Source organism: Anas platyrhynchos, chromosome 25, assembly GCF_047663525.1.
Source record: "Anas platyrhynchos isolate ZD024472 breed Pekin duck chromosome 25, IASCAAS_PekinDuck_T2T, whole genome shotgun sequence".
NCBI classification, from domain to species: Eukaryota; Metazoa; Chordata; class Aves; order Anseriformes; family Anatidae; genus Anas; species Anas platyrhynchos.
The window spans coordinates 4,309,191-4,333,735 of record NC_092611.1 but is presented as its reverse complement, the minus strand read 5'-3'; the positions used below and the strand labels follow the sequence as shown (position 1 = coordinate 4,333,735).

Sequence of the window (24,545 nt, the reverse complement as noted above, 5' to 3'; positions counted from 1 at the left end):
TGCCAGCCAGCTTTACAGCCCCAAATACAAGTCAGAGCCACTTGTGTCCGTGTCAAATGTGGGAGGCCAAAAGCTGTACTCACCTTGGTTCCTTTGCTCCTCAAGATCCTTTCCTCAATGGGCACAACACTGCCAACAGCACATGTTGGTCTTCTTCCAGCCCTGCTCCAAAGGGAGAAAATGCAATTAAATGAAATCTGAAGTGATCAATTCCAGGGACTGTGCAGGGCTGGGAACTGTGACTGCTTCAAGCCAGGGTGGGTTTTTCTTTCCTCCCAGGGCTTGGCTGTGTTTTTGAAACTGTGCAGACCAGCAGTAGAGTTTGGGCTAAGCTGTTTCTGTGTGTGTTTGGGGAGAAGCTCAGCAAAGGTATTAAAAACAACAGCAAAGCTGTTTGCCCAGCCCTTAAAAAGGGACATGGCACAACCACTTTAAACGTCTCCACTTTCTGATGAACTTGCTGTTTTCACTAATCCTGTTTAATGACAGCTTCTAAATTAGGTTTTGATCTTGATGACAGGAAGCATCTCCCTATGCTGTTTAACTGCTAAACAAATGAAGGATGTAAGAGAAAACAAAAAAACAACATGGGCACCAAGTGCAAAGCAGGCACTGAGGTTTTGTTGCTGTCCGCAGTGGAAGCGACCAGCTCTGGGGAGGGAATACAGCTGGCTGAGAAGAAAAGCCACGCCTGAGCTGAGGTTGCTGCACAGCCCAGGTCTCAGAGACCTACCAGCAGTATCTGTATGTCCAACCCAGTCCTGCAGAAGCTTTCGTCTTGCTCCAAAGGCTCTCCCTCCACACTGAACCCCGCCAGGCAAATGCCCCATCTCCCAGGTACACCAAAATCTGTGGCAAAGAGGCTGCTCCACTTACCTCTTTCACCCTCTTAAATTTTATTTGAAAACACGCAAAATTGCAGTGACATGCCCCATCCTTTCCATCCTTGCCCCTTTCTCTGGGGACATGGAATGACATCGTCCCCCACAGCCCGGTCCCTTTGATTTTCATTCACCCTCCAAACAGCTTGGAATCCGGACATCACCTTCCCCATGCTTTCATCCTGAAGGCATGACATTGAAGCGATCCATCATCATGGTTTGTTAAAGTACTTTATTGGTGACCATGTATACGCTGTGCACATTAAGCTTTGTACAAAACCCCCTCCATTAACACCAGAGCAAGCGACAGATGCCGGAGCAGGCTCACAGGGCAGTTTGCCTCCAGCAGCGAGGGCCGGGTTCAATAAGAGCCAAATCAGCTACACCAGGCAGACTCCACCAGTAAACCAGCCCCGCAGATAGCAGCCTGAGAAAATTAGGAAAACCTTCCCTGAGGAGCCTGGTTTGGGCGTGCTGCTGCCAGCAGGATGCCGGCAGCATGCAGGAGCAGCTCAGTGCCTGCTGCTGTGCTCTGCCTTCAGGGCCCTGCCTCCCGCTTCTGGTGCTCCCCCATCAAGCGTCGGTGCAGGTCAACAAGGCAAAACTCAAAACCTCATTTCAGTAGCTCTAGACCAGCAGGAAGGAGTTCCCACAAGGGAAACACCCGACAGCATCACTTGTCATCCAAGCCGCTCTCTGGCAGCAGGGCGCCGCTGGAGCCCTTGTTTTTGCGGATGCACATGCCGCAGTCCAGCTCCACGTCGATGTCCCCAAATTTCAGCTGGCAGGACTCATTGCAGCTGCAGGGAGAGACAGAAACACAGCTCAGGTGCTTACAGGCAGCAGAGCTGTCAGTTCTGCAGCAGCACCCAGCCCTCCCCATCCCTTCCAGCCAAGCCATGGAGCAGCCCATGCTCCCCATGGACACATGGTTTTCCTGACCCATGACACAGGTGTTGGGGTTTCCAGGGCAGGACAGGGTTTTGGAGGTGCTCTTGGCCCTCTGTGCCCCTCTCACCCACGTACCAGCGAGATGCGGCTGCGTTGGCTGCCAGGACGGCGAGGGCACCCGCGTAGTGCCAGCAGAAGCACATGGTGAGGAACGTGATGTTGCTGCGGTCGGTCTGATCCCAGCCTGGTCCTCCCCATGGAGGGGTCAGCACAAACCCGATCTGGTCACAGACAGAGGAGGTGTTAGGCATCAGTACACATCAGGCTTTAGCACGTTGCTCTTTGCTTTCCCTCCTGTTTTTATCTCTGTGGCCAAGCTGCTTCAGCTAACCATGGGCTGGAGGCAAAATAATCCCAGTAACACCCAGACCACTGCCCTCAGCACCATCACCTCCCCACATGGACAGGGACCCAGGGGTGAGCTCCAGGAGGAGAGCGATGCTCTGCAGGCAAGTCTCAGGGCTCCCAGAGCAGCCCAGCATCCCTGCAGAAAGCTGACAACCCAAACGCCAGGCTGAAGATTTAAGATGTTTACACATCCAAATATTTCCAGTTACTTAAAACAAAAAGGAAGAAACTGGACCTAATTAAATAGAATGAAAACTCATGTTTGTTATTTCTGACCCTTCTGGGGTCTAATTTCTCTTTTTATTATGCAGGCTTGTCCATGCTGCTTGCATTATGTGCTCATATCTCCATGACAGCTCTAGCACTAACCCTTGTCTCCCCTGGTTTCTTACCAAGATGTCCCATCCAGTTTAACCCCATCCAGTTTGCCCACTGCTCAGAGGAGAGCACTGGGTCCCACTGACCTGCCAGAGCCAGGAGCCCTGCAGAAGGAAGGTGCTGGTCCTGAAGGCCTCCAGGATGACGTGGTCTCGGAGGAACACCTCCAGGAGGGCACAGAGGGCTCCAGCAAAGATAGCCATGGCCAGCAGGGAGTGGAGGTGCTGGTCCAGCGCAGCATCGCTGTAGTCATGGAAACAGAAGAGCAAGCCTGCCAAGATTCACACTGCATTAGGGATTTGTCTGTTTTTTTAAAAAAAAAAAAACACATTTGAATATTGGGACTATGCTCCAGGTCTTGCTGTGATCTGCCTGATGGGAAGAGCCACCTGTGAGCTCTGCACACAGAGTAGCCCCTAGAGCCGTGGGCATCCCTGTGACCCAGCCAGAGCTGTCAGGAGCACAGCAATGGGCACCTCCAGCTCTGAAGGGATTAGGGAGCTTTGCCTCAGGGTTTCCTTCTCTCTGTTGGGTGGGCACAGCACATTTTTGTGACTCCAGAGAGAGCCAGCTACTTGTCATCAGGAGAAGCACAAATCCCTGGGCACAATGAGCAGCCAGCCGTGGCTGGGCTCATATTTGGAGAGGAACAGGGAGCACATTCTGCACCCTATCACCAGCCACAGCACAGCTGGGGGACTTTTGGCAGCTGGTAAACCCCTGCAGACACCCCATGTCATTCACCTTCCATGAAGAGAGCCACAGACAGCAAGAGACGATCCAAGCCAAGCGGCAGCTTCAGCGGTGAGTGTGAGACAACGTCCACGATGCCAGAGAGGAGGAAGAAGAGGTACATGGTGGTGTAGTGCCAGTGGGCGAGGTCTGTCCAGCTGTGTGTCTTGGGGCTGTACAGTGTCATGTGGGGACCAGAGGGAACAAACTGCTCCACCAGTATCCCTAGACAGAGAGCGGAAAGGTCACACTTTTCCTTTTACATGGAGGAAAAGACAAACTTGGAAATGTTTCCTTGAGATGGGGAATTCATAACCGTATCTGCCCAGCATCATCTGTAGGAATGCCAGCAGGATCCCACCACAGATAGTGCCACCAGGTTGTCCCTAAGCCCTCCCACAGCAGCATCCCACCCCAACAAGCCCGGTCTCATGGGGGAGAGTGATTGCAGCATGGTCCTGCTGCCTTGCAGGACTCTTCATCCCTTACCTGCCAGAGCAAAGAAAGCTTTGACCGCCCCTTCAAAGACTTCCGCACGCTGGACTCCATAGCTTGGCTGGTTCTCGGCATTTACTTTTCGTCTGAGATACTTCAGGGGGTATCGCACAGACCACCAGAGACCAAAAACGAGGAAGAAGGTGCCCCGGAGGGCACTGCCGAGGAAACTCGATGTCATCGGGCTCACTCACAGGGCCTGCAAGGACAAACAGTGCCTGGGGAAAAACTCAAATTATCCCCAAGGGAGGTCAGGGTGCTTGTTTGCTTGGCTTCCCCGGGGAGCTGCACCCAACCAAGCCACTGCACCATTGGGTGCAAACAGGGAATGCCAGAGACGTGAAGTCACCAGGGAGAAGCTGCCACCATGCACCACTGTATATGTATGTATGTATGGGGTTGGATGCATACAAGCATCAGGACTTCATAGTGCTGAAGAAAAATGCATTAACACCCAAGAAAACAAAGCAGCTTTTAGAAGAGGCACCGTAACAAAGTTTTTTGCTAATAAAAAGCAACAGCACAATTATTTCCTTGGAACACGAGCTCCCTCCAAACCAGATAATTACCAGGGCGTGAATCCAGCCGGCGCCTTCAGCAGCTCCAGCCAGCCGCGGCTCTGCTGGGCACAGCAGAAGGCAAGGCCAGCACCAGCACCGCTCCCCAAAGGAGCCTTGTGCAGCTTCCCCGCAACCTCTGTGTTGCACGTGAGCAGTGACAGGACATCAGGGAAAGGCATTTCATCTCCAGAAGGAAGAGCTCAGACACCGAGGGCATGCCACCGCGCCAACACCACCAGGCACCGAGTAGCAGCAGGGAAGGCAAGGAGAAACTTGAGGAAAGAGCAGCAAGAACAGAAGGAATAAGGAGTTATCCGAGTGCTTCCAGCTGTTATCAGGGCACGCTGATGTTACCTTGGGGTGGTCTTGTCTCCTCCAGCAAGACCCCTCTCCTTCCTCTCTGTATGCATCTATCACTCGAAGAGATCTCGCTCCTTCCCTCCTCTCAGGCTCTCTGCTCCTTCCCTTCCACTCGCACTTGTGCGGAAGCGAGCGTTACTCACCCGCGGAAGAGCTACCACACCGCCTTGCATCAGGAGGGCCTTGCATCACAAATCACATCCTCGTGTTTATAAATACCAAAGGAAATTGCAGAGGCCGGATGAACAACTCCAGCACGTTCTCCAAGTCCTCCCACACGAGAAAGTAATTAGGCGCTGTGAAATTAGGGTAGGATGTGGCGGGGCAAGCACCTGAGGTGAGGGAGAGCTCTACAAGGTGTCCCCAGCCAGGTTTTGGCTCTAGTACTGGAGTCATTCGAACTGGTTCAGCGTGGGCAAGGACAGGATTTTGATTTCCAGGCTGTGTCACCCATCGCATCTCCAGGACACAGGTGATGTGGGGAAGGCTCGCAGCTCTTCACACCATGCTAGGGTTTCCTTTCAGGAGGGAAGTTACTCAACAGCCCTTCGGGCTGATGAGATCGGCCCTGTCCCAGCAGCTGGTTCAGGAGCTGGTGGTGGCTTTCTGCTGAGTTTTGGGTGCCTACGGGAGGGTGAAGTGGATCGTGCCCCAGGAGAGCCCATGTCTTTGCTGATTATAGCTTGAACACCAAGGCTAGGGCACGTATCTTCCTAGCACCTGCATCCACTTGAAGAAGTGACTAAGAACAAATGCTCTTAAATCACATTTAAACAGTGTGTAATTGCACGATCTATAACCAAATTTGACCATTGTCCTGCAGGAACTGTAACTGCAAGGACAACAGCCTGAAGCTGGAGTCAGGAACATACCCCGATCAAGATAAATAGCTGGAGCATTAATTTTACATGCTTAATTGGAGGAGAGGAGTAGGAAAGCAGAAACATCCCACACTCAAGCATCAGAAATGGGCCCCAAGCCCACCGTTTGGTCAAGCAGAATCTTGTCTATAACCCTCTCAAAAAGAAAAAGTTTATTTTAAGAAACAGCCACTATTTTTCAGATAAACCAACGTGTTTCCAAGCAACAAACCACTTGCACGGCTCACATACTTGAGGCGCAGCAAAACACCCCCCCATCCCCAAAACCATCCCACCGAGGCCAAACCCAGCCCACCTCACCCACCAGCTCCCCCAGCACCCAGGCCAGGCTCACACGCACGCTGATTGAGCTCCAGGAGAGTCGCAGCCCCAGAACGCAGTGCTGGCTGAGGAGAGGCACTCGGGTTATTTATTTTTCCTGCAAGCTACTATGCCTGTCAGAGGATGTGAAATACGGCTGCAGTCAGAAGTTATTACCTGAGCTGCCTTTCTCCCCCCGCAGCTCCCAGCCTGTGATGCTTTTCCTTTAGCAGCCGCACGGGAGCTGCCTTCTCTCCTTACAGCACTGCACATTTGGGCAGGACAGCATTTCTGCCCGATTTCCAGGCTCTCCCCCAGAGCCAGCACAGCTCCAGCATGTGTCCAGCCAAATGGCACTGATGATTTTTGTCCCACACAGGGGATCGATCCTGCTGGTTCAGGGACATCGCTGCTGCTGGGAGGATGCTGTCCACACGGATGCACGAGTATCTGTGGGTGCAACAATCAGCCCAGCAGGGAGAGGCAGCACCCCAGGACAACCAGCCTAGCCAGGGACATTTGGAGAGTCTTGTCCCAGATATATGTCTTTGTGGATCCTCCTCCACCCCTGCTGGGCACACCTCTCTTGTGCCAACAGCCCTTGCCCAGCAGCAGAGGCACCCAGCTTGTCTGCTGTCCTGCAAATCCTCCACCACGGCACAGCTCCAAAAGCTGATGACCCCCAGAAGTGCTAAAGCCACAGAAACTCAGACACTGCAGTGGCTGCCACCACATAAAACCTCTTGAAGAACTGGGCTCAATAAGCCACGTCCATCCCACGCACAGCTCAGCCACCCATTTCTCTTTACGGGGAATGAGAGCAGTTTACCTGTGACTTCTGCCTGTCCTTCTCCCTTGCCAGATGCGGGCAGAAAGGAGCGGTTATTACTCAGAAGTGGCAGATAAAGGGAGAAGCGGCGGGGAGGTGGCCCTCAGACAGGATGTTTAGAGCCGAGCATCCTGCAGGACAGCTCAAAGCGCACTGAGTCAACCGGCTTTCACAACCAGAGGCACCTCGGCCTGCTATTAACAAGAAGTCTCCTGGAGTTTGCCACAAAATCAGGAAGAGCAGCCAATTCCTGTTCCCATGGCAACCACATATATTCAGTTATCATGCTATTTTTTTTGGATGGCTGGGGAAAGAGTCAAGGAAAGACAAGGATGCAGCATCGCCCGACATGGCCAGGCCCTGCTGGAAGGGCTCTGAGGTCCCAGAACTGGACTCAGTAACCCCTTTATGGGGTCTGGCCTTATGTAAGGTGCCTGTAGGCAGAAGTTTGGGGTCAGGGGCTCCCAAACCAGAGCTGAGCCCTTGCAAGCTCAATCTCCATCTCTCCAATCTCCAGATGAGGAGGAGGAGTATGGCCCCTTTCCCCCAAAAGCAGGGTTGGCAGAACACAGTAGCCTGATTTTACTCCTTTTTTTTTTTTTTTCCCTTACTTGACACAACACTGCCCAACACCAAGCAGCTGCAGCCACAAACCATTACTGACCTGCAAAGCATGCCTCAAATTCCTGCGTGCCCAGCCTTAGCACCTCACCAGCCCCACAGATGAGCAATGCAGGTGCCTCGAGGCGAACGATCCCCCCACTGCCCCCAGCTCCCTTCGAAGCACTGGGTTTATGGTGCAGGAGCAGCGCTGCTCAAGGAGCAGGCCTGGGCATTTACCGCCACTCACTGCATTTGCATTCTGGTAATTCTCTAAGCTGCAAACATTTACGTAACCCCCTGTGAACCCAAAAACCTCCCCAGCAGGGTACAGGAGGAGCCATGCCCAATGCTCAGCCCTGCAAGAGCCACGCACATGAGCCAGCACCCCGGGGAAGCCCTGAGGCTGGAAGAGCAGGAGGCAAACCAGCCTACCCCAGGGTGATGGGCTGTTCTCCAGCGCAGCCAGAAAGGCCACCGAGCCATAGCCAGAAGCTTGTTTACACGCATTATCTCCCTATCAGTGGCAGCAAGCAGGAGGAAGGAAGAAAAACAAGCAGCTGCTGGTGTGCTGCCGCGCTGCATCGCTGCCACCAGCCCTTCCTGCACGCAGCTCCAGGGCTTGCTCACCTCCAACAGGAGGCAACTCAGTGCTCGCAGGATGGAGAAATGCAAACAGGGACAGGGCAACAGACACTGCGCTCACCTGCAGGAGCTGCCTGTCCTACAGATGCACGGTGTGAGCCAAGTGTATGTGGAAGGGGATCCCTAATTCCCAGGAAAGCCTGCAGCTGCAGAGGGGCTGCCAAAGTACAAGCACCAAGCCAAGCTTTCAGGAGCTTGCAGGGTCCACTAAGAATGGGCACTAAGAGAAATACAGCCCCCATAGCAGCCCTCCCTATGGATCCACCCAAAAATAATACAGCAAGCTTACCTGGAGCGTGCAGGTTACTGGAAGAGCACAGCAGCACCGTTTGTGTCTGGGTTTTCCCTTCTGCTAACAGCCAGCTCCACACAGCAGGATCCCAAAAAGCAGCTGAGCTCAAAGCCAGTCACCAAGCAGGAGCAAAGCCCCCCAGGACTGCAGGAGAACAGGAGCTGGGAGCCAGCAGCTGGAGGAAGAGGGGAAGAAATGAGGCCCAGCTGCACCATGCCTGTCCCTTGCCGTGGAGGTTAAAGAGCCTGCCAGGAGCAAAACCAGCAGAGAAAGGTTTCTGTGAAAGGGTAACTTAAAATAAAGTACCTGCCAGTCTGTTAGCAAAGCAGACTTTGGGAAAAGCTGGCAGTGCATGAAATGCTTGGGGAAAAAGGGTTTCCAGCCTTTTAAGGCATGCCCACAACAAAAGGTGAGGATGAGGCTGTGAGAAGTGCTTGGGAACAGGGGACAAAATGATGGCAGCCCCCCCCAGATCACAGAAAGGGTCAGCCACACAGCATGGGTGCTATCACAGCTATCATGAACAGATGCACTCCAATGAACTGTGCTGAGCTACAATCCACTGGGATATGGGGGAACATTATGGGATAGTCCCAGTAATCGCACAGCTGCCCTGATGTTCCCAAGCTCAACACCAAGCTGAATTTGACTTCATTTTTTATTTTTTCTTGGCTGTAACTGCAACATCCTCTCCCTGAAGGTTCATCATCGGCCTTGGTGCTAATGAAAAAATGTGATAATGTTTGCCTACTTCCTGGGGGTGGTGGGAGGCACAATCTAATTAAAGGTTTGCCAGCAGCTCAGGCTCTGCAGATGGATGGTTGTTAGGGAATTGCAAAGTATTATTATTATTATGACGAATGCTAAGACAGGCTTTCATAAACAGGCAACAGGGGAGGTGAAGCAGGTGGTAAAAGCATAGGCAGGGCTTGTTCTGCTTCCTACGCTATCATTCCGGCCTTACATAAACGTGGCCGTGAAAGGTGGCAGTGGTAGATCCTATCTCTGGTCAGAACCATGAAATGAGCAGCTCATGGACAGGCTGTGCTGGGGCTCTCGGTGCTGAGAAACTGAACAACTGAGAAAGACAGAAGAAACAGGGCTAGGTATCACTTTGAGATAACCAGCAGCACCTTCCTGCCTTGAACAGGCAGAGCCCTGCACTGACCAACACCATCCACCAGCACCAGGCTATGGTGACACAGGGCTAAAACCAAACCACCCCAAACATCTCCCAGGGCATTACAGCCCTTTTAAAGACTGATATGGCTACAAACATAGCCCAGGTCCACGCCAGCTGCATGGCCATTCGGTCCGTACATAGTTTCAAGATGCCAGCTGGTAATTCAATTTATATAGTGAAAAACGTGCTGGTTGGTAGTAAAGCTGTGTTAAAAGTAGTACTTCATTTAGGACTATCCTGGCATGTCTGTCATGTAAGAAATAAGTGTGAGGATGGCTTTTGGTTGCACTTCACTATATAATAAGCCAACTCTGGACCATTTACTGTGCCCTTGGCGCCCAGCAACCTTCATGCCCTTCTTTGGGTACCAAAGCTATTTACAAACATGTTTCTTAGCTAAAACACAAATTGTTAATTCTCACCCAAAAACAAGTTCCTCAAAAAGCAAACATCACCTGTATTTTCTTCTAACTTAACCACAGGCTGTATCTCTCCTCCTTTGCTGACCTTCATACCTTGGAAAAGAATGTGCTCCAGAGAAAGAAAACAAATTAGCAAGCACTATACTGACAGTCCTAGGATGTTTGTAGGACCAGGAGTTAATGAGGCAGACAGAAGCTATTCCAGACTCTCAGTGCTACAGAGGGGAAAAGTGTTTTGTGGCCACATGGTGACAAGGGGACAAGAAAATGCTGGAGGAGATCTCAGAGGGAAAGGAGACTGCAACTTGATTAAGACAAACAAACAGAGCTGTGAAGAATTCAATAAACCCTTTCCCACCTTCATGCTCAAAAGCAACGAGTGCTTTGAAAAAAACCACAAGGTCAGCTTTCAGCTGCATCCCCTCTGATGGAAATAACCTCCGGCTTTTGGGGACGGCAAGGAGGAGGGTGCCTGCAAGGTGAGGGTGACCTCGGCCAGCCTGGAGCAGCTTCTGCACGCCCAACACCAGCTCTGCCACCTGGTGCTGCCCTCATGTGGCTATTTAATGGGAAGAATGATGTTTTTTCTAATTGTCTTTTTTTTTTTTTTTTTTTTTTTTAAGAAAATAATTCAGAGCACTACTTTTTTTTTTTTTTTTTTTTAATTATTATTATCATTTATATTTTATTTCTTCAATTAAGGTTGTTTTCTGTCCTGGAGCACTCTAGGTGCTCAGTTTGTCACCCTGCAAATAAGGCTTGCTCTGTGCACTAGGAGTCAGCAGCTGCAAAATGCTCTCCCCGGGTCACGTCTCATCAGAGCAGCAAGAGGAATTGGCACAGTTTAGAAAAAAAAAAATATTCCAATCACCTCTTAGCAGAATAAGTATCTGCAAAATGCTTGTTGTCTTCATCAGTTACAATTCATGAGACTTAATTGCATGGTGTTTATCAGATGGATTTACAGTGGCGGATTACTCTGCCGCTTAATTCCCTTTGCACTGAGCCTATTGGCACCTCCCGATATCCAATGCTGCAAAATAAACCTGCTCCAAAGTGGTGGAAATGCAGGGAAGCTGACATTCAAGAAAAGCTAGTCTTTACAGCACTGTTATAAAGCAATAAAATCCTGACTGTAGCCCCCTTTGTCTGCAGCAACCTCTGTGCACAAGAGTAAAGGGGCTGGGACCTGCGGGCAGAGGGGCAGCTGCTTTTTGGTTCAGCCACGTGCAGAAGCACAAACCCCGCTGCCATTCCCCCGACACTGAGAAGACTTCAGTGCAGAGCATCCTCCTAGCCCCAGGGTTTGAGACCCGAACAGCTGTAACTCAGCTTCTACTGGTGTTTATTTTATATACATTTCTTAATCTTTATACTCACTATTGGCACATCTTCCTCTTATCTACAAAGTGATGTTTTTGCAAGTAATTATCTGGCAAAGGCAGGCTGAAAATGAAAAGTGTGCCTGTTCCATCTCACTTTCCCAGCCGAGGGGGTTTTGTTCAGTGGAAATGTGGGACGTCTCATGAATCCTGGCTGCTCAGCCATGTGTCTTGCAGGCCTCCAGGCTTTGCAGGTCTGAGAGCTGGATTTGTCTAAGCCATTATTGCACACTCTATAATTTATAAGACTTAAACTTAAGGATATCAGCTCAATGAGGGTTTTTAATTCACATTTATTCACTCTTTAAGATTTTAAGTGAATATAAAACTATTTAAAACGTGTCTTCAGTTCAAAGCTTTGGTAATAAAATTTGTATTGTGTTCAATCAAGCTGTGATGTTGCAAATTTGACATAATCCCGCATTCAGCACTCCTTTGCTCTTCCTCCTTGGGATGACATTTTGGTGATGAGGTGTTGGAAGACCTGACCCCAGCCTGGACCTTCCCTGCCTTCGGTCACAGCAGGTCAGGCCAGCATGGGCTTGGAAGAATCACCCGGCCAAAGGATGCCATCCTTCACTATGGAGACACTCATGGGAACCCACAGGACAAAATGATCTCATAATGTTGAACTTCTGCACTTCATTTTGTAGCTAAAAGTCACTGTGGACAGTGATGGTGACATTTGGGTACAGGTTGGGACAGCTACCACCCATGCACACAACGGGCTTCCCAAGAGCAGAACGGTGGCACCTCTCCACTCTCCCCAAACATAAATATTTCATTAGATTTTGGTTTTGTCTTTCTTCTGAAAAACTGATTCTTCACATATTTGGAGAAGGAGAGTGCACCCTCCTCACTCTTCATCTGATCCGTTTAAGAAAGCAGCCTGGGAGCTTGTGTCACACTTTTGGTTCCGGACTCCGAGGCCAATGTAGGGCTCGCTGCAGTCTCTCCTGCACCTCTGGATGCAGCTGGAACACACGAGTGAGAAATCACCGTTAGCCAAACTCCCAGACTGCTCAGGGCAGCAAGGTGTACTTGTATGAGCACACAGAGGGAGATAAGCTGTTGCAGAGGTCCTAAAAAGCTGGTTTTCTTTTTTGTACTGCTAATAACTTAATGAGTGTCAGATGCTTGGAAATCCTTGCAAGGGAAAGGACAAAGATGGGCCAAGTGTCGGGCATCCTGGTAATGATTTGATTTCTCTATTGAATTAAAAGCCGTCTTTCAGCTGTCAGTGCAGAGCAGAAGCAGTGCATGACTCGCAGGAGCAGCTCAGGGACTCACTTATTTGCCTTCTCTGTCTTTAATGCCCGTGCCTCTTGCTGCCCCTATTTTGCATTCTGTGCACTCATCAAACAAAACGCACGCTTGTCGCCACGCTCTAAAACTTGTGGGAGCCACAGGATGCTTATTCAGCTGTGACTTTGTACTCCAGGACAGGCTGCTCATTGCACATCCCTATCCTGATGTCCCCATCCCCGCTCCTGCCCAGCCCCAAGCCCCAGCCGTACCAGTACGCAACAGTGTAGTTTATGGCCAGGATGACCACAGCAGCTGCCCAGTGCCAGAAGAAGCACATGGTGAGGAACATGATGTTGTCGTGGTCGCTCTCATCCCACATGGGACCTCCCCATGGCTGGAACAGCACGACCCCAATCTAGGTGGAAGAAGCAGTTCATTACCATGGGGAAAAATCTTTCTGCCTGGCCTTGAAGTCCAGCCTGGCTATGAGTTTGGTGCATGACCCCAAGCTGGTCTGAAAATGGGGCTTTCCAATCTCAGAGAGATGTTCTGGAAGCAAACTGGGCTTGAGAAACTTCTGCAGGAGTTTTGTAGCCACACCAAGCAAGCCTGCACCTTCAGAATCTCTTCTTCTGCACAAAATCTGAATACATTTGTCCATCTGGATCACAGACTCCTGCCCAACCTTTAGAAACTCCAAATTTAGTGTTTTACAAGCTTAGCATGGTTTTTAACCTCTGGAAGAAGGGTGGTTTGAGTCAGTGGAGCAGCCCTGGGAGTGAGCAGGAGGAGAACTCACACTTATTTTGGCAATTTAGTTCTGGGACTGGTTATCTCTACTCGATTTCTTTGTCTTTCCAGCTCCTACCAAGGCAATCAGGTGGCCTAATTTTTACTCAGCCATTTGATTGCTTGGTGAGGGTTGTGTCTTTCCACTAAACCAGAGGGAGTGCTGCCGGGTGCATTAGACACATTAAGCAATTAGTACTTGGTTGTTAGGTACTGCAAAATGTTGCTTGCTTACTCTGAGCACTCGCCTCTTCTCTTTCCCCCAGAGAAGCAATAAGCCGAGACAAACAGCTATTTCAGCCGGAGCAGCCATCAGAGATGACCTGTGCTGAGTAAATTCTCATTCTGGGTTATGATCTATTTATGAAGTGAGCCTTGCAAAATTATTCTTCAGAGACACGTGATTGATACATGATGTACAGCTGCTTTTCCTCTCTGCCACTGCTCTCCAACCTCGGTGCTCGGCTCTGCAATAGAAGCCAGAACTGACCTGCCAGAACCACGTTCCCTGGATGATGGTGACACCAGCTCTGAACATCTCCAGGACAATGTTGTCATAGAGGAAGACCTCCAGCATGGTGCTGCAGGCCCCTGAAAATACGGCGATGAGCAGGAGGGAATGGATGTGCTGATCCAGCATGGGGCGGTGAAGGACGTGGTAATAGAAGAGACAACCTGCCAAAATACGTATCCCCCTTAGAGCAGCATTTAGCACAATGACCGAGATCACAGAGCCCTGGTAGAGCAAATCATGTCCCACTTAGATTTTGGTGAGCTTTATCAAATGGGAAATGTGAGCAATTAGCAAGCTTGAAGGACAAGGAAGTGAAATAATTTCTTAATGTCACAGGAAATGAGTGGCATGCTACAGACAGCACCCAGGCCCCCTCCAAGATCTATTTCCTTTTCTTACATGCCAGACTTTACCCATTGAACTGTCCGTGCTGCTATTTCAAAGACCACTTGGACAAGGGAGAAGAAAATACCAGGAGACATGCCTTGGTTAAGGAGTTTTCAATAAAAGCAAGGACTTCATTTCCTAGTGTCTTCTTCCTGCCCTGTGTGAGCCAAGAGGTCTGAAATCCTGGCTCACAACTTGCAAGACAGTCTGAAGATAAAATGATATTCATGATGTGCTGAAGCCAGAATAAGTCACTTGAATTTGCCACGTGCAGCGCAAGCAGATGAGAATGACGATGCCTGCAGCACAATTAATGGCTCTCGGGGGAATGCAGGGCACACAAACAGCTCTGTGGATGTCAGATAGATGCTGCATCCACCAGCCATTCATCATAACAAGGGAACTCAGCCTTCTGCTTTGTACCGCTCTCACCCCAGAAACCCCAAGCCAGGCAAAGCCAGGACCTATTGATGCCTGTGTTTCCCATCCTGATACAGACAATCCTTCGATAATATATCAGACCTAAAATGTGTCCTGTCTGGGGGTGTCCAGAGCAATATCTCAGCCTGGCAAATTTTGGTCCCGCTCTGACTCACCCTCCAAGACCCCTCCCCAAATTCAGTGCCCTCTGCTACCGACCTTCGACGAACACAGCCACAGAGAGCATGAGGCGGTCCAGACCCCGCGGCACCGTGTTGAACAGGTAGGTGAGGACATCCACTGCCCCGGAGAGCCCGTAGAAGAGGTACATGGTGGTGTGCTGCCAGTTCATCAGTTTCACCCAGTCGCGTTTCTCCCCACTGTAGAGGTACATGTGTGGACCGTCCGGGACAAATTGCTCTGCCAGCATCCCTGCTCAGACACACAAGATCACACCATTGTGCTTCTGATGATTGATGCCACTCACTGCTGCGGGGGCTCTCTGAAGGCAAGAGCTGAAGATTTAGGGGTAGGGAGAAAGGACTGGATATAAAAATCAGGACTCCCTGGATTAATGGTAGCTGGTCCTTGGGAAGCAGTGTGAGATTTGTTTGTTTTTTTCTTTTTTCTTTTTTTTTTTTCATCAAACTCTATTAGAGACCAAGACCATTAAGGAGATGCATCCTTCCACATCTGGGCCAGTTTCTCTGGAGTAAGGGCCATCCCTTATGGAGTAAGAGCACAGCCATCACTACAGGCTGGCAAGCTACCAACACAGCAACTCTGATATAACCCTTACCTATTAGAGCAAAGACGATTTTGACTGCTCCTTCGATGGCATCCACACGCTGGAAGCAGTAATTCCTTTGGGACTTCTTGCTTGCTTTCTGGCTGAGATGCCTCAGTGGGTATTTCACAGACCACCAGAGCCCAAAGAGCAGGAAGAAACTGCCTGGAAGCGCATGACCCTTGAAGTTTGCCATCCTGACAATGTCCTCCAACTAAAAGGCAAAGAAAAACAATGTCATTACACAAATCACACCAGGGTTTGATGTAACACTATGGAAAAAAATGGAGGATTTTTTCCCTTTGCCTTTTGGAGAGGTCTGGAAGAGCCGGAGCCCAGACTCATTTAGCTGAGCCCCATGTCTGCTGCAATCTGGCATCCCAGCAGCCTGAATCTTGCAGCCCCCAGAGGGCCCAAAGTGGGCTTCATCCCTTCCAGCAGCAGCTCCTGCTCTTCCTAACCCTCAGGGGTTTGAGCAAGAGCATCCCCTGCAGACCTGGACAGGGTCAGGTTTATAGGACCAGGCAGGAGAGATAACACACTGGGAAAGCTATAGCTGGGGGCAAGGGAACCACCAGTGGGATTGTTCAGCTCCTACAGAAGAATTTGAACAGCCACAGGAGCGGTGTGCTCTAAGCAAAAGTGTTTAAAATTCCTGGAATTGTTTCAGCCCAAATGCATTGATTTCGCAAAGCCAAAGGATTTTGTTAAAAAAAACTTCAGAAATGCTCCCAAACCCCAAACAACTTTCTCTCTGCATCACTGCTTCCTCCCAGAGCATCACCAAGCTGGGATTTGCAGCGGGGATCCCACCCGAGCTGCTCAGCACCTCTGCTTGCACCCCTTGGTGCTGGCACACACGTGCAGGGGTTGCAGGAGAGCCGGGGGATCCGTTTCCTAGGAGAATTGCAGCAATTAAAACTCAGCCAGCTCCTGTTTACCATTTGCTGCTTTGCTTAATTAGGTGCAGAAACGATTAGCTCTTTGATGTGGGCTCGAACATATGTTCAGGGGCCTGCCTTGGCACGGCTATAGGTCGGTTGTGTCGGGCTGGTCAATTAGGAGTTTTTAATTGATAGCAAAGGCTGTGGCTGGCGGTGCTGAGCAGCTCCTCCTCTGCTCGGTAGTGCTCCCACCCGTGCTGAGCTGCAGCAACACTGGCTCACTCGTGGCACAGATGCAATCCACTGGAACAGCGAGGGGCTGCGTACCTTGGTGCTGAACCTCCCCATACACCCACCACCTTGGTTTGCTTCCCCCAGCTGCATTTGGGCTTTATTCCCCACCTGTTGGTATGATAAAGCAAAACACACCCTTCTCCTGCTGTTTCCTGCCATAAAGGACAATTTGGGGATGAGGTTGAAAACAGCTTGCTGCTGTTGGCCTTTGAGAAGCACAAGTTGTTGCTTAGGCTTTTTTCATCCCCATTTTGGGGTCAGTTTGTCCTGAAGACACCCTGTTTTGCTCTGTTGAGCCCAAGCTGCTGGGTCCTGGCCATGTGCAGATAGCATCTCCTGCAGGCAGCTGTCCTGGGGCAGGAAAATCCTCCAGGCTGGGTCAGACCTGCTGCTGCCAGGTGAGAGCTGCTTTAAACAAATCAGCTGATGCATCACCTTGAGGCAAGCAAACGTCGCCTTCTCACACAAACACCACCCTGGTGTGTGCAGCTGCCTGCACAACCGTGACTGCACCTTGTGCCACAGTCCTACCTTCACCAAATGCCTACAACCTTTTCCTGAAAAAAATAAAATAAAAATGAGGAGGGGACTTAATGCTTGGGTGGAAATGCTGTGCGTGAAAACATGATTTCCTACTGCATTTGAGAGCAGCTTTGCAGGCAGCTTGTAGGAGCACTGCAAGGCTCTGCCTTATTTCATGACTTAAAAGCAAGGATTTATTGACAATGGGCGCATTGGGTAATTAAACATGAAATCAAAGCAAGGCGCTGTTTACCAGCACTGCTGGCACAGTCCAGTAGCTTAATACAATAGCCTCTTTAGACCTTTGAAGCAGGAATCAGAACATCTACCTGGATCCCTCTGACAAAGGGAGTGACATGCCTGAGCAGGGGAGGTGGCTGAACAGTCTGTATTTTCTGGGTGAGCAGCGAGACACATCACGTACATGCAAAGGTATTATATCAGAATAATATAACTAAACCCCTAACATAACTAAACCCCTAGCAGAATACCGTGACAAGACAGTCCTACAGCCGTACTGCAGTAATGCTATAATTACCATGTTACAATGCTACCCTACATGTCAAATATTTAACTCCACGAGCCAGCTCCAGCAGTTATATTTTAAAGGTCGTTGTTTAATAGGACCTGAGGGTTTCCCACATGAGTCCAATGCAGTCAGAATGTGATTACCTAAAGGATACAGTGATCAGTCAAAGCAGGGAAACTTAAAGGTTACTTTTAGGTGTTAAACACACAACCCATTTGTAGGATGAAGAAAAGCATGAGAAAAACCCAACAGCTCTGATTTCAACCCTGAGCACCCCAGAGGAAGCGGCTCCTGTTTATCCTCACTCCAAATGTAGTGAGGCTGTGCCTGTGATTCCCCCCTATGTTAGGGAAAAAAATCAAAAAGCCGAAGACACAGCTGGTTCCAGGGTTGGTACCAGCAACTGCTGCCACAGGGCATCGCTGCAAGGCATGACTTTGCCATGTTTCCTACTCATCTGATCTGTACACTTGATAGCGCACCCGCGTCCCTGCTCCCATGTAATTAATGCTCTTTGCCCCACTGCCTGTTTATTACAATGCCGTGCACTGAGCTGGCTTAATGATTTACTCTTTCATCTGCTCTTATCACCTCCCATAGGAGTTGGTTTCTTTTTGTTTTAGAGCTAATGCACCAAATCACCCAGGAAGGCATTTGGTGCAGTCTGGAGGATGGTGAGGAGCTGGGGCAGACATTTGTCTCCTCCTTCCACCTCCCTGTGACAGCCCCAGTCTCTTTTCAGCCAGCCCCAGGACCTCTAGAGTTTGCCTTGTTTGCTCTAACATTTTGAGTGTGCTTCTCTTCTCTTCTCTTCTCTTCTCTTCTCTTCTCTTCTCTTCTCTTCTCTTCTCTTCTCTTCTCTTCTCTTCTCTTCTCTTCTCTTCTCTTCTCTTCTCTTCTCTTCTCTTCTCTTCTCTTCTCTTCTCTTCTCTTCTCTTCTCTTCTCTTCTCTTCTCTTCTCTTCTCCTTTCCTTTCCTTTCCTTTCCTTTCCTTTCCTTTCCTTTCCTTTCCTTTCCTTTCCTTTCCTTTCCTTTCCTTTCCTTTCCTTTCCTTTCCTTTCCTTTCCTTTCCTTTCCGTTGTTTTGCAAAGGTTTTATTACTGCATTGATAACAACTTGCTCAGGGCACTGCTTCCATGTCCCCGGCTTGGAAATTACAGTCTGAAGTTCGCGATTGGAAACAGCTCACAGCCATCACCCATGCAATTAACTCTGCCCTTCAACCTCCACAAATCAGACAGTTCAGAGCCAGCAGAGCTGTTTGGCTCTCTGGGGGACCTGCTGCATGGCTTTCAGAGCGTGTTCGTGTGACAGGGGCATTCCCGGGGGAAACGCTGACTCAGTAAAGAAGAGAAATGTCCTCGCTCACAAAAAGGCTGAGCTCGGTCTGGATCCCAGCTGGGAAATGCCACTGAGGTGCATGTCTGGAAGTAATGCAGCTATTTCTGACCCTCTTGAGGTGGTTTTGGCCTCCCTGTGCTGAATCTGAGAGTGCAGGAGGGCATCGAGCCCAGACCTAGAGACCAACAGCAGCTGAAGTGCTTTGGCCAAAAAACATCCTCCGTCAGCTCAGTTCCCACCCCCAAGTTCTCCCTGTGCATCACATTGGTTTGTGTTGGATTCAACATAACCCCACATCCTAATCTACCAGAAAAAAAAAAAAAAGAAAAAAAAAAAACAACAAATCAAAACAAACAAAAAAAATCAACCAAACAAACAAATAAAAGGCTGGGCGGGAAAGAAATGGTCCAGCAACGAGGAGCCTGGAGAAGCAGCCGTGGCAGTGATATAGCTATACCATTGCAGACAGAAAAATTGCAAAGATGACACCCAGGAAATGTCAGGTATATGTACAAATGGAAGTTCCCCATCTCGTGTCCTGGCCACCTGCTGTCTGTGCTCTGCCCCATGCTGTTACCAGCTCAGTCCTGTTTGTCTGTACAGACCCAGGGGCACTTCTAACGAGAGCAGCACTTCCATTAGCTCCCCTAGTAGCTAGATCCCTAATGCAGTAATGTCAGCCTGAAACCCCACTCTGAGCCATTTTATCCCATTATCACTGGGTTTTCTTGTATTTCTGCCTCTATCCACATTGGGCAGTGTTGGTGACGTTGAACAATCTTATTATTTGTTACTAATACTCCCAAGCCCAGCTGCTTCTGCAAAACTAAGAAAGCAACTTTTCTGCCTATAAAAGATATTTTTGGGTTAAAAATCATCATCAGCATTGGAACCTGATGGGCCCAATTGCGGGGCAATAGCTGAAGGACCTTCCATTGCTGGAGCTTGCACAGAAGCATTGGATGGAGGCATGAGATAGATCGAGCTCATCCTAACACATTGGCTTGCCATTAGGTTTGCAGTGGGAAAATTAAACCTTTAAGTTTGAACTGGTGAAAGCTTCTGGAGTGGTTTGCGTAATAGACAAAACAGACCTTAATACAAAGAGACAATGGGGGAGAGAGAGACCAAAAGGAGAGGAGGTTGTTGTGCTCCCTGCTGCTGCCCTGCCTCTGCTGACCTTCTGCTGTGCCTCTGTCTGTTTTGGGTGTGCTCGATTTTACCCCACCAGAGTGGCTGCAGTGAGGGGTGTGAGCCCAGGACCCCAGAGCAGCGACCTCCCTCCTGCTTAGCTATAGCCCTGCAGAAAAAGCTGAGCAATAAAACAAATTACCCAAAGCCATCTTAATTACACAGGCTCGGAGCAGGCGCTTTGTCATCTTTTGTTTCTCTTTACTATGTGCATTTGCTCATTTGTGCTTTTAAGGAAACAGGGTCTGACTTTAAAAATGATCTCTTTTGGGAAATGCGTGTTACCATCCTAAAAGCCATTTTTCTTGGCCTCTACGTTAGAGATTAAAGTGCTTTCTGAAGGTGGAGGTTGCTGTAGGACTCGCCTTGCCAAGGTCTCGCCTGCTCCGTGACGCATGGTGATGAAATCGCCCTGACTCTGCGAGCCCCTATTACCTCATGGGCACCAGCGCACAGCCGTGACCCCAAACTGGCATTGCTGCCACCAGAAACACCGCAAAGTCCGTATTTTCTGAAGACAAGACAACTGCACATCCTAAAATTGTCCCAAAGCTGGCGCTTGCTGCAGTGTCTTTAACAACTAATCTGTGGCTGCTCCCTGCTCCTCATCCTCTGTTCTTCCTCCCCTGCCATTTTTCGGGGGGAACCCAGCCCTAACAAGCATCCCTTGCCCAGGGGAAGGAGCCCCCTTGCCTTGCCTGGGCTCCCCAGAGGATATTTTGGGCAAACCTGCCATATGACACAGGCTGACAGCTGCCTTTGACAACCCTCAAGGAAAAAGCTTCCCCCCAAAAAAACTATTAAAGAGACTGTTTCAGTTTCAATATATTCAAGGCACAGCCAATTAATCACCTTAAACACCTCACCTCTGCTTGCTGCGTGGTGCTGGTGTGCCTCGGTTTATTGGATACCTGCGGCTGCCTGACTTAAAGCTCTGGAACTGCCCTGCTCACACCAAAACGTTGTTAGATTTGGTGACGTGCTGCTAGGAAGAAGGAAGAAACCTGCAGCAGTGTCCTGCTGAGGGAGGCACCGGCTGCGGAGAAGGGCAGTGCCCGGACTCATTTCCTCCTCACCTGCCCCGTTTTCAGGTACTAAAAAAGACTGTTCAGGGCAGTTCTGCAGGGAGAGGAGGGTGGGGGAAGACTTTCTGCTTCAGCGCACGTAGGGCGATTTCGGTCCAGCTCTTGGACAGAGCCTTTGTGTTTCTTTTGGCTGGGAGCAGAGCAAGCAGCCAGGGAGGGTTCATGCAGGCTGCCCAGCGAGGTGCACGGGGCCTTTTGGGGACTCCTGGGCTGCCCCTCTCTCACCTCTGCTGCCTCAGCCCCCCGATATCTTGTTTAATTTCCAACTTTCTCCCCAGAGAGCACTGCGACCAACTCCCACCACCACGGCCCATCCTGGCACAGGCAGCAGCAGCAAGTCCCTGCCTCCCCCACCCCACTGCACCCCGTTACAGCGGGACACCCCGGTGTGCAGAGCCCCCCTTCCACATCACTCACCCGAGGGGAGCGGGTCCAGCCTCACCCACCCCAACCCCTCACCTCCCTCCTCATGCCTTTGGTCCAGACACCGAATTTGGGGGTCCCCCACCCAACCCCACCTGGGAACCCAATCCATGGGGCTTCCCAGCCATACAACATGAGGTCCCATTCCAAAAAGGAGACAGGGTGTATTTGCCCACCCCATCTCCCACCGCATTTTCCCCCACGAAGCCCCTTCCCACGGCCACCCCTCGGTACCTGCCGGCCGCTCCAGCTGCACCTGCACCCAGGTGAGCCGTGCTCCGCCCCACAGCCCTGCCCGCGCCTCGCCCCGCTGGCTCCACGCTCCAGCTGGAATCTTTAACCCCAAATCTCTACTTCTTTAATCATCTCAAGTATCAAATATCCTTCTCCAGACCCTCCCCCTGCATCGCTCTCCCTGTGCAGGGTGCATAGAGCATCACCCCCTTCCACCCCATGCCTTCCCCCTTTGCAGCCCCCAAAATGCTGGGACATGGAGGGGGGACACACCAAACAGCTTCACTGCTTCTGCGTACTTCATTTTCCCTGCGTCCCAGGTTGTGATAGATGCTCCTCCAGGGATCCGCGATCATAACCCATATTTCAACTCCGAACGCAATTTTCTGACCAGACCTCCTATAAAATGTAGTTTATTCTTAATAATACTTTCCACTTTCATCTCCAGCCCTGCAAGTGCTTTACAAATGTTAAATAATTAACCTCCACGACACCCTTGGGAGAGAGGTAAGCATTATTATCGCTATTTGTAACAGAAGCACTGACAGAGCCTTCTGTGCTATAGCCCTGCCAGCCCTCGGTTTAACTCACTTTTATGGAGCAGCACAGGTACTTACATCACCAGCAGCAAATACACCTGCCGCAGGGAATTTGTAGTGAGAAAGCTGAGTCTTACTGTCTGGGCACATTTTTAAATATACCCACTGCATTTCATAAATGACTTTGCAGTTAGAAGCACTGTCTAGCTATCCCCTAGCACATTTTTTTTTTTCTTTTCAAGTGGGGCATTTATTAAAAACCAAACCTATTCACTCACCCCATCTTGTGCTGTTGTTTAAACAGGTGTCTTCTTGTAAAAATAATGCCCTGTTGATTCATCTTCACTCCCCTCTTCTAGAGGTGTGTGCTGCTGGAGTCAGGGGAGGAAGGAAGCATCCTGCAGGCATCCTCTCCCCGCTGATTTTATCAGCATCTCGTCCTGACAGCTGCTGTGGCACTGGGGTTGGATGCCCGAGCCATGCATGTTCCTTCAGGTGGGCGATTCACATTTTCCATAGAGAAAAGCCAAGCTGCAGGCATTTCTCTGCTCCAGCTACATAGCTCCTCCATTAAATGGCTTCATGGATGCCCTAGGAGCCTGCTGCTATTTTAACTCCAGTCCTGTGAGCCTGGAATAAATCAGAATAAAATGGGTTAAGGATCAGGACCCTTTTACATCATCCCTCCTGCAGACACAGGGGGGTCTTTAGGTTTACTCCCAAAACCCTGCACCTGAAAGGGAGAATGAACAATAAATGAGAGGAAAATGAGTGTGATGTGGAGGGCCCGGAAATGTATCAAATTATTTAGCTGGGGAGGTGCTGTCTCTCCTGAGCAAGTTTATGAAACAAACAAACGAACAAACAGGATGTCCAAAAAAATGTCAATGCAGCACCAAAAATGCTGTGCAAAAATTTGGGTTGCTCTTCCATTGACAATGAAACTCCAGAGTTTGTAAATAGACGGAGTTTGACTAGACGGTGTTTGTAAATCCCACGGCTACGCTCATTTCAGAGGGCTGTTTAGCTACTGTGGCAGAAACCTGACTCTGAAATTGAAATGTGCCCTTAGCGAATGCTCTGCTGCCTGTTGCTTGTGTTCCTTGTCTACCAGGAAATTTGCACTGCAAAATATTTGCAGAACGAAACCATGGTGCCTGGGGGGGGGGGAGTGGATTTTACTATAAGGAAATAGAAAACCTCTGCATGTGTATTTATGGTAGCAAACACCACCCCTGAGCAGGTAGCTAGTCTGAATTTGAATGTGTTCAACCTTGTCAACTTCCCATGGTTCACAGCAACCATTTCATAGTAAAATACAGACAAAAAGTCAATTAATTTATAGCTATACCTCTGCTAGAGTTCAGCAACCCCTTAAAAACCTCACAGCTCCTTCAATGACCTTGAAATCACACATAAAGCCTGGACCTCATCCAGCCTATGTCCAGATTTTGGCTTCTCACCAGCCACAGACATGGGGCTCCCACCCAAAGTGGGACTTCGGGTGACCCCACTGCATGGCACGGGCAGCAGAAACAAGCCAGGGCTTGAGTCCTGATCGGCAGCTTGCCCAAATCTTGTTACCTTGACATGAAACCAGTCCTGGCACAAATTCATGATTCCTAGTCCAGGATGTATAAAATAGCTTGGAAAAGGCTCAGAATTAATTGCTCAGAGAAATGGGGGAAGTGTGGAGTGTTATAGACAGGAAATGAGTTCCCTCGTTCCCGTGTGCTGGCACAGGGGATGGGTGCAAGACCCCCACCACCACATGGACACAGCCAGAGGTGAGCTGCGTGGCTTGGCTGCCACTTTAGGATGCGGGGAAACTGGAAAGCGAGCTGGAGAGCTGCATGGCACACCTGTCCAGACATAGATACTTTTGTGGTCCTTCCCTGGGACATCGATGTTGTTCCAACCAAAGGAATTACATCTTGTACTCCTTTCACCTGTGCAGAAGTGTTACGGGTGTGCGCAAACCCCACCTAAATGAGCGGGTGCTGAGCAGTGTAGCACCCACCGTGGGCAAGGTATCTCTGGAAAATAGTTTCATGCCTTCATCCTCCTGCTTTTAAATCCCCCAAAACCTGACTTGGCCCCTCAGAAAGGAGTCACATCC

The 24,545-nt window shown here is 49.9% G+C and overlaps 2 protein-coding genes across 9 annotated transcripts; both read right to left on the bottom strand.

The window, feature by feature from the left end:
• Nucleotides 1-1,093: 1,093 nt before the first annotated feature.
• LOC101794943 (transmembrane protein 45B) lies at nt 1,094-8,404 on the bottom strand. Of its 6 annotated transcripts, XM_038167668.2 has the most exons (7): nt 6,716-6,754; nt 5,927-6,020; nt 3,780-3,984; nt 3,303-3,515; nt 2,645-2,829; nt 1,908-2,053; nt 1,094-1,681 (listed from the first exon to the last, which is right to left on the bottom strand). In XM_038167668.2, the coding sequence occupies exons 3-7, from the start codon at nt 3,964-3,966 to the stop codon at nt 1,555-1,557; spliced, it is 858 nt and encodes a 285-aa protein (XP_038023596.2). In that variant the 5' UTR covers nt 3,967-3,984; nt 5,927-6,020; nt 6,716-6,754; the 3' UTR covers nt 1,094-1,554. The 6 variants fall into 6 exon arrangements, with proteins under 6 accessions (XP_038023596.2, XP_038023592.2, XP_071883725.1 ...); XM_038167664.2 differs by lacking the exons at nt 5,927-6,020; nt 6,716-6,754 and adding an exon at nt 8,250-8,404; XM_072027624.1 differs by lacking the exon at nt 5,927-6,020 and having other exon boundaries at nt 6,716-6,872.
• A 3,108-nt stretch (nt 8,405-11,512) lies between these two features.
• On the bottom strand, nt 11,513-22,727 carry TMEM45B (transmembrane protein 45B). Of its 3 annotated transcripts, none has more exons than XM_072027626.1 (6): nt 22,705-22,727; nt 15,397-15,598; nt 14,817-15,029; nt 13,767-13,951; nt 12,757-12,902; nt 11,513-12,213 (listed from the first exon to the last, which is right to left on the bottom strand). In XM_072027626.1, exons 2-6 carry the CDS (start codon nt 15,578-15,580, stop codon nt 12,096-12,098), a joined length of 846 nt encoding a protein of 281 aa, XP_071883727.1. In that variant the 5' UTR covers nt 15,581-15,598; nt 22,705-22,727; the 3' UTR covers nt 11,513-12,095. The 3 variants fall into 3 exon arrangements, with proteins under 3 accessions (XP_071883727.1, XP_005019717.3, XP_071883726.1); XM_005019660.6 differs by lacking the exon at nt 22,705-22,727 and adding an exon at nt 21,888-22,011; XM_072027625.1 differs by lacking the exon at nt 22,705-22,727 and adding an exon at nt 21,012-21,134.
• Nucleotides 22,728-24,545: the final 1,818 nt, after the last annotated feature.

Bases quoted from the DNA above. Each gene is read 5' to 3' on its own strand.
- LOC101794943 (XM_038167664.2), bottom strand. From the start codon at position 3,966: ATGACATCGAGTTTCCTCGGCAGTGCCCTCCGGGGCACCTTCTTCCTC. The intron at 2,830-3,302 runs GTGAATGACATG...GAATCTTGGCAG, and splicing joins TGTGGCTCTCTTCATGGAAG to GCTTGCTCTTCTGTTTCCAT. The intron at 2,054-2,644 runs GTCAGTGGGACC...GTCTGTGACCAG, and splicing joins AGGGCTCCTGGCTCTGGCAG to ATCGGGTTTGTGCTGACCCC.
- TMEM45B (XM_072027626.1), bottom strand. From the start codon at position 15,580: ATGGCAAACTTCAAGGGTCATGCGCTTCCAGGCAGTTTCTTCCTGCTC. The intron at 15,030-15,396 runs GTAAGGGTTATA...GTGTCTGAGCAG, and splicing joins AATCGTCTTTGCTCTAATAG to GGATGCTGGCAGAGCAATTT. The intron at 13,952-14,816 runs GTCGGTAGCAGA...GTATTTTGGCAG, and splicing joins TGTGGCTGTGTTCGTCGAAG to GTTGTCTCTTCTATTACCAC.